The 9,192-nt window shown below is 37.8% G+C and overlaps 1 protein-coding gene across 2 annotated transcripts; it reads left to right on the forward strand.

Moving 5' to 3' along the window:
* Window positions 1–402: 402 nt before the first annotated feature.
* On the forward strand, window positions 403–6,599 carry LOC104425321 (tropinone reductase-like 1). 2 transcript variants are annotated; one of them, XM_010037997.3, is made up of 2 exons: window positions 403–670; window positions 5,540–6,599. In XM_010037997.3, the coding sequence occupies exons 1-2, from the start codon at window positions 642–644 to the stop codon at window positions 6,360–6,362; spliced, it is 852 nt and encodes a 283-aa protein (XP_010036299.2). In that variant the 5' UTR covers window positions 403–641; the 3' UTR covers window positions 6,363–6,599. The 2 variants fall into 2 exon arrangements, with proteins under 2 accessions (XP_010036299.2, XP_010036300.2); XM_010037998.2 differs by lacking the exon at window positions 403–670 and adding an exon at window positions 5,278–5,357.
* Window positions 6,600–9,192: the final 2,593 nt, after the last annotated feature.

Consider the following 9,192-nt stretch of genomic DNA (forward strand, 5'->3'; position numbering starts at 1 on the left):
AAACTAAATCCTAAGCTAGATATCAAATCTTCAAAAAGATTTCATTTGATGCTCCCCACGCTTCTTATCCGACATAACGCCACATGCTACCAAACGTGCCGGCCTCAACTGATGGAATACAATCTCTCTTGGAAATAAAGTTCCATATGCGCGCACATGACCATCAGGCCAAGCTACATGCATCGCTGCACAACTGCCACTTCCCCATGTTGCCCCCGTGTCTTAGAACGTAAGCAACGATTATTACGATGTAAACCACGCTAATCTCGTGATGATGCACGAACAGAAAGTCGTCCTGAAGAGCAATAATTAAGGACTAGAGTTGCATACGTGTAGGGAAGAAGCGCCATTTTACGTCTACTTCGCAAGTGCAGCCTTTCCCTTCAGAGCACGATTTCCTTGATTCCTTTTTTTCTTTCTTGTTCAGCGGGACTTCTTGCTGACAAATATCCCCTCTGTCAAACTATTACACATGCAATTAAGCAACTCGTAAGAGATTAAGCTAAATCACCTTCATCTTCTATATAAAAAGAGGCCTCGAGGAGCACCAAAAGCCATCCTTATATTTATACTCTCTCTCTCTCTCTCTCTCTCTCTCTCTCTCTCTCTCTCTTTCTCTCTCTCTCTCTCGCGATCGAGACATGGCTCCGGCGGAAACTCCATTTAAAAGGTATCGCATACTGATGTTTTTCAATGTGTGTTTGTGGACATGTATATTTATGTGATCGTGCATAGTTATATCTTGACATTCATCCATGGACATGTACAAATTGCATGTTTTACTCGTCTCCTTTGTAAAATTTTGATCGTAGACCAGATCTTCCTATAAGCATATGTAGCTAGTAAAAGAGAAATCACATCTTCTACCTGTGTAATTGATATATCCAATGTATATATGTTTCCTTGATCACTTAATAATGTAAAACCTTTGAATCACGAGATTACTCGATAATATATAAAGGGAGATCGATTTTCCTTTGCATGTTGGCATACCAAAAAGAGAAGAGCTAATTAAGTTTACTAAATCAGCTTAAAAGATTAGTGTACTAAAGTGACGTGGCAGATCATCATGCTAAAAATGGCCCACTTTTTAAAATACTTTCTTACAGTTTGTCATGTCATTTAGTTAACCAATTTTGCAAATTAATCATAATAAGTGTGTTGCTCTACTAAGAATGTACTAACCTCCCAAAATGAATGATGTAAAACTCTAAATGACGGTATTTATTGGCCCCTTAAAATTTGCTCTCTAAATCATCATCACTTCGACCTATCACAATGTTCAATTTATCCCAATTACACTTACTGTGTAGCGAGCTCATCGTAATATTGGATACATGATGATACCCTCTTTCCTATAACAGCTTAAACTTTAAAATCGATAACCATTTATATGGTGGTGGAGTCGGATTCTTCTTTATCTTCCCTATACTATTTTATGATTGCGTGTCAATCGTTTGTTTGTCTTATTCTAAACTTCTCATAAGGCCATGGTAAAGCTGAAATTTTTCATTTTTATGTGAGATCTTAATTGTATTTTCTTTTAACTCCGTGCAATTGCTCATCCACATTTCATGGAGAAGAGGGGTAGTTGTCTCGTATTACTTGTTAACAGGATTTATCCTATGCACTCTTCTCCTCTAAACACCAAACTTATGAAATTAGTGGTTTGTGACCTATTGAAAAGAGCAACCTTAGATGTAGCAAAAGTAAAGTTGGGCATAGGGGGATTCCCACTATAGAAACTGGAGACATTTGCTTAAATCTCGCCAACTACATTGGAATTACTTCAACCATGGCCATCTACATAAGTCAAAGGTTTATATACTTAACCAGTTTTTGAGACTTACAAAATGTTCCATAGCCCTCTAGATAATTGGATCTTTGCGCTTGTATATCTGGATTATAAAAAAATATTACATATTCAAGTATTTCTTAAACAAGTTGAATGGGCTAAATCTGATGGTGGAGTGGTTGGTGGCTTCAGATCGATCAAAGGGAATTTTTAAGTCAATCCAACCTTGATGAATGGCTTTCGAGTGTGTAAGGTGAAAGTCCACAATCGATTCATTTTGACTTTCAGCCCACCCGCTGTTAACCCTCTTACGATTGCGCTTCTTCTATTACTTTTTCATTCTCTCTCTCCACATCTTTCCCCTTTTACCCAGAAGAAAAAACTTAAACAAAGAAGAACTCTCTTTCTCTTCAACTTTCCCCTTTCACCCAAAAGCAAAACTTAAACAAAGAAAAACAATCCTATTTCTATCATCTTTCTATTATGTATGCACTCTTGAAACCCTAGCTACTATTAGCTTCTCTTCCTCAAATTGCACCACATATGTTTTCAACCAATTTTTTTTGGAATATCTATATATTTAGATATAATAAGGCTACTATTAAGCTCTGGGATATACTTTTGTCGAAATATACCATGAATATGCTTGATGATACGTAAATGAGTTGTATCCTTTAGGTAGATGTGACTGTTGAATGAATTACATTAATTTTGGCCCCATTTGGTATATAGAAAATGGGACAGTAGGAAAAAGAAAAAAAAAGGATTTGGAATGAAATTATAAGAAGTTGGAATGAAAATTAATAAAAAAATTTATCACATTTGATAACGCATCAGAATTGGAATTGACTTTTCATATTTTGTATTTTATTGTTCAAATGATAGTATATAGAAGGAAAATAAGTTACCAAAACACAAGTTTAAATGATAATCCATAATCCAATTGTGAAAATCCAGGACAATAATTGGGTCATTGGATACATTGCCATACGAATAATGTTTTTGCGGGCCTTGTACTCCTAATTCCCTTTGTATCTTTACTTGCCCCACGAGAGGGGAATACCCTCTTATTATTTTACACTCCAGTGATCTTTAGATTTGGACGAGAACCAAGATGGAATTTTTTTAAGGACTTACTTACTTCCAATTCTCATCCTATTTTTATGCGGGATACCAACCCTTGTCCTTTAGCCTCCAGACAAATTTTGACAAAAATGCCATATGAATGATGTCATTCTCATCCTACCTTTATTCAACCAAACTCTGTCCCTTTTGCCTCCCAAAGAAAGGTAGAGCAATTAATCACCGTCTACCTAGGTAAAGCACAAGTGCCATAACCACCATTTTGTATCATTTTTCATGATTGTTAATACGACTTCAGGAAATTGATATCATTATATAGCACGGAACCTATATTTTATATGGCGGCTCTCATCTATCCCAAAAATGATATCATTAATTAAATTTAGTAAAAAGAAATCACAATATCATCTCAAAAAGTCGTTGAACTTGCAAGAGAATTTTTAACTCGTTTGTGTAATATCTTTTTATCTTTTCCACTAACCATACTATTCACCATTGATTTGGATATTTGCTAAATTTCTAGAAATATAACTACTCATTTGAGAGTGATGAAAATGGCCTATGAAGAAAAGAGTCAACAAAATACAAAATATTTCTTATATCGACAACGTGAACATACATCATGTGTTTATGGCGATAGATAGAATTGGTAAGTGAATATTGTAACTAGTCACTTTGTAAGTTTATTGGAAGCTTATCCTCTTAATCCCGTTGATTAGACAAGAATATTTAAGGGTTTTCGAATCAAATTTGAAGGTCATCATTTCAAATCTCGCCGATCGTGTGCAAACTGCTTTGAATCAAAATCACCCGCATGCCAAATGACTGCCAAATGACTTGTAGGATGTTCGATACCCTAAATATTATCGATGGATAAAAAATAAAAAGATTACATCATAATAGTTTTTGGGTTATTATGAGAATCGTGATTTATCGTAAGTTACAAATTCTCGAATGAATAGATTTATAATATTTTATAATTATTTATTATTTAATTTTTATGATTTACGTTAAATTATTACTTTCATAATGGGTTGAAAATTAACACCCAATCTTCTTCTTTTTTTTGAAATAATCAAACCCGATACCATCCATGTTCAGTTCTTCTCTGCTGTGGGGGGACATTTTGTTCACGAGTTGACCTGAGTAATCACCGTCATTTCATGAGGCAATCGAGATGTCGGAGCCTTTTTTAATTATTTATTATTGTAAAAGTCAGATCTTGATTTGACTCGTTTGCAATGTAGGGGCCATTTTCGATACATAGAATCTTCAAACCTATAAAAAATAAATGAAGATTTTACTAGAGTACGTATAACCACCCGGATTGACGTCGGCGCCATTTATGGAAGGTTGGATCTTCAAGATTTGACTTTTCCAATTGACGACTTTAGTCCCCTTTTTTAAAATTGAAATTGAATTCGAAAATGATTTTCCCTTTTCATGTTTTTCCCTTCTTCCTTTAGGAGGAGAGAGAGAAAGAGAGATGAATGAGCTAAGCAAAATTTGTGTCCAGTCGTGTTAATCATGTCACGTGAAACAAGGGCATGGCATGAATGTATTTGATTCACGCACGATGTAGTTAAATAAACTCGTCGAACTATCTTGACACGAGTATCCTAATAAAGTAGGTCACAAGATATAACACAATTAATACGGTTATTGAATAGACATATTATGATGTCAGGTGTCGGCACGATACGATGCATTAACTTATTTACAAATATATGTTAACTCGCAAATATGATACACACATAAAACACATTTATATATGATAACCTATCTTAATACTTTCAATGTGTTCCCAAACAACATAAGTGATTTATCAACCCATTGATCTAAACTGTATTGTCGACTAATTATTTTTTCTCTATGTTTTATCACTTTTGCATCCCTATAAAAGTTTTATATTATCATTTATACTTCTTGATCCGGGTGTTATTCTTCATAATCTTTTGAAGATAATTAAGTCTCAAATATGTATTAAACATGTTTAAAAATTTCTAGACAAATTGAATGGATCAAGCTCATAAGACATGATATTTTTAATCACGTCATAAACGGGTTTTCCCAAACATTAGCCTGCTTAAACTTGCTGTGTCGTGCGAGCGAGTCATATCAAGAATTATTACTTGTCTTACGATGGATCCATCATTCTAAAAATGCTATATGATTCTGTATGTTTTGCATCTTTTTTACACATAATGTCGTATCATACAATGTCCAGGTAGAGATAGAGAGTTTTTCTTTTGATCCGAAAAAAAAATAACACACAAAAAGGCGTGGCCCCATCCTAATACTAGTAGTGATGATAAATGAAGTTTGGTCTCGCAAATATTATTTTTCTTTAGTTGAGGTGGGCGTATATCACTTGGCATTCTCCCTATGTATACATGCTCCCATCTTCCTGCTTCTAATTGTCCTGTCGCCGCATATATTTCTGAAGCTTTTTGGCTATGGTGGAAAATTCGTGCAAAAGGTATTTAACGTGGCATTTGCTGGAACGTGACCATCCATGCTGTTCGTCCTTTCATGTTTACTGGCATTTGCTATATAGTCTCGATCATTTCATGCATGGAATGGGAACGTAGATTTTAGCGATATCTAGTTAGGGTTTTTGGTGCTGTGATAGAGATCGAGAATCTGTGGTTTCCCTTCCAGGTTAGAAGGCAAGGTCGCGATCATCACTGGCGGCGCGAGCGGGATAGGTGCGAGCGCAGCGAGCCTCTTCCACCAGCACGGCGCGTGGGTCGTAATCGCCGACATCCAGGACGAGCCGGGCCAGGCCCTGGCCGCGAAGCTGGGCCAGCGGGCATCCTATGCCCGCTGCGACGTTTCCATCGAGGCAGACGTGCGCGACCTCGTGGACGCCACCGTGGCCAAGCATGGCTGGCTTGACGTCATGTACAACAATGCGGGGGTCCTCGACCGCAACTTCGGGGGCATCATCGACACGTCCCTCACCGACCTCGACCGCGTCCTCCGCGTCAACCTCTATGGGGCTTTCCATGGGGCGAAGCACGCGGCGCGGGTCATGGTACCGCAGCGCCGGGGCTGCATCCTGTTCACGGGGAGCAACTGCACGGCGATTGCGGGGGTGGCGACGCACACGTACGCCGCGTCGAAGCAAGCGGTGGTGGGGCTGGCCCGGGGGCTGGCGGCAGAGCTTGGGGAGCACGGGATAAGGGTGAACTGCGTGTCGCCTCACGCGGTATCGAGGACCGGGATGTCAGGGCTGGGGAAGCTGAGTGAGGACGAGTTGGCGAGGGTGGACGACGGGATGAGGGTGATAGGCAACCTGAAGGGGCGGGTGCTGGCGCCGGAGAGCGTGGCGAGGGCGGCGCTGTACCTGGCCAGCGACGAGGCGGACTACGTGAGCGGGCTCAACATGGTGGTGGATGGCGGCTACAGCGTGGTCAACCCCTCTATGATGATGGCTCTCGCTGCGAGCCGTTCAGTTGGGAAGGTTGGTTTGAACGTGTGAGTTGCGCACGCGCGGTCGCCGGGGAAAGAGATTGTGGCCGTCGGATGTGGACTGAATAAGGAGGGATCTTGCCATCGTGCGCCCTTGGATTTGTGTTTGTCTATCATCTTTCTGGTTTGTATGCATTCTTGAAACCCTAGCTACCACTAGCTTCCCTTCCTCAAATTTCACGACATATGTTTTCAACCACTTTTAAGTGGAATATTTATACTATTAATACAATAAGGCTACTATTAATTTCTAGAGCATACTTATGTAGAAATATAGCATGGCTTTGCTTAGCGCTACATATTGTGAAGTTGAGCTCGATATATATATATCCATGCTTACACCTTGATGACCCTTCTGTTTTCAAAATAATTGAAACAAATGCTTCAGAATTAGGATATGGTGGCGTTCTCAAACAAGTCAAAAACAACAAAGAACAAGTTGTTCAGTTTATATTAAAACATTGGAATTCCACTCAACAAAATTATTCGACAATTAAAAAAGAAATACTTACTATTGTTTTATCTATATCAAAATTCCAAGGAGATTTATTAAATAAAAAATTTCTCTCACGAATTGATTGCAAATCAGCCAAAGACATTTTACAAAAAGACGTTTTAAACATTGCATCAAAACAGATTTTTGCCAGATGGCAAGCCATACTTTCAGTATTTGATTTTGACATTGAATTTATAAATGATTCTTCAAATTCATTACCTGATTTTCTCACAAGAGAATTTTTACAGGGGATACCAATATGCCAAGATCCAAAAAAGACAAAGATAAAGGCAAAGGCAAAGCCACTGCCGAACCTTCCAATACACCACCAAAGCCAAAAGGCTTAACATCTGTCAAGACATGGCTCCAAATGGCAGAAAACAACCAGACATTCTTACGGCAAACACCTTTGACAACATAACCCATATCATCTGAACCCATGCAAGCCTTTAATCAGTTAGCCAACATACTACTAAAAGAAACAATATTGTTACTTGCCTAGTCTTTACAAAATGTAAAGAAAGAGCCATCCAGTGCCATAGAGGTAAGTAACAATCCTTCCCCGCTTGCTACACAAAAACAAGCGGAATACAAAAGAATTTCGAGTGAGGTGGTTATTAGGCCTCAGGCAACCCCTCCTTCTCAAAGATCAAAATTTTTCCCCAAAACATCTTTTCAAAAAATATTGACTGTGGAAGACGGATTCTTCGATGAAGATCCAATCAAATTTGCAAAAAACATATTTCCAAAAAATTGGCTTTTCAAACCTCACAATACAAACAAAACCCTTACCTATTATGAGCAAACCTTAGTAGAAACAGATTCGGCAAGGTTCACTCACTTTGCTGATAAAAACAATACAGAAAAACCCACTCTTGAAGTAAACGTCTTAACAAAAGAAGAAGAATTCCTTCTCAGCACTGCTGACAAAATTCTTGACCCTGAAGCCAAAAAAAAAATACTTAGATAGACTACACTCTTCTATGAATATTATTTCCAAGCCTAATACTTCCTACTTATTCGCAAATGATAGATGCCGAGCTTAATGTTTTAGAAAAACGTTTTGAGCCAAACAAAACTTTTCTTAATAAAGAATTTAATTCTGAAAACAACAAACAAATCAGAGAATGGTTCTTCAAAACCTTTGCTGATAAAGCAAAAGACATCAAACAAAAATATTACGACTACATATATGAATATGAAGTCCATATATTTTTCTTTGATTGGTTAGAAGAACAATTCCTCGAACCAAAATAAATATTTGTTTTAGATCATCATTATAAGTGGAAACTTGATAATGGTGAAACCATAGAATCCAATCATCCACCCCTTAGAAGAATAAAAATACAGCATGGAGATAGCGAGGTTACAACCACTCCTTTTAGACTTCCAGACAAAGGAGACTCTATCTACACCCACAAAGTTATTGAACAAATTTTTTTTACTAATCAACATTTAGTGACCATGGGAAAACAGTTGAATGGGATAGAATCCACCATCCAGAATCCTACTCAACCTATTACACCTCAAGTTGACACACTCAAAAAACCCATTTTTAAAGCTTTTGAATTTCCAAAGAGTCTTAGCCCAGAATTTGCCAAAGCTATAGAACAAAAGAAAAAAATCCTAGGAAAATCAAAGTTAGAACCTGATCCTATACTAGACACCCATAAATTCCAGAATCTTATCATTAGAGACACTCCAGATCAACCCACTATTAATACCCTAACCAAACCTTCTGGTAATCCTGACAATGAGTCAGTCAATGACATTAATAGACTCAATTGGAGACAACCTCGTAAGCTTTATTATAGTAGAGCAACCCCACCAGACATTGCCCAAGAAGAATCTTCACAAAAAATACAGAATAAATACTCTCCTGACGCCATCTATGAATGGAACATTGATGGTGTTGCGGAAACCAATATTATGAACATCCTTAACAACATGGTAATGCTTAATGCTTACAAAACACAGCAAGATGTTTCTGACCATGCTGTTGCTAATCTTTTAGTAGCCGGATTTACTGGACAACTAAAAGGTTGGTGGGATAACTACCTGACAGATGAACAAAAAACACAAATTCTAATGGCTTATAAGATGGATGATTTTGGTCAACGCATGGATGATGATCAAGGACATCTCATCCAAGATTCGGTCAATACCCTTATCTATTCCATTTCACAACACTTTGTAGGAGATTCTTCACATATTAGGGATAGAAATCAAGATCTCCTTTCCAATATGCGTTGCAAATCATTAGGAAGATTTATAGAATACAAAGAGCTTTTCTTTCAAAGGGTTCTTATTAGACCTGACTGCAATCAACCCTTTTGGAAAGAAA

This window comes from Eucalyptus grandis, chromosome 11 (genome assembly GCF_016545825.1).
Source record: "Eucalyptus grandis isolate ANBG69807.140 chromosome 11, ASM1654582v1, whole genome shotgun sequence".
Taxonomy (NCBI): Eukaryota; Viridiplantae; Streptophyta; class Magnoliopsida; order Myrtales; family Myrtaceae; genus Eucalyptus; species Eucalyptus grandis.

Bases quoted from the DNA above. Each gene is read 5' to 3' on its own strand.
- LOC104425321 (XM_010037997.3), top strand. From the start codon at position 642: ATGGCTCCGGCGGAAACTCCATTTAAAAG. The intron at 671-5,539 runs GTATCGCATACT...TTTCCCTTCCAG, and splicing joins GCGGAAACTCCATTTAAAAG to GTTAGAAGGCAAGGTCGCGA.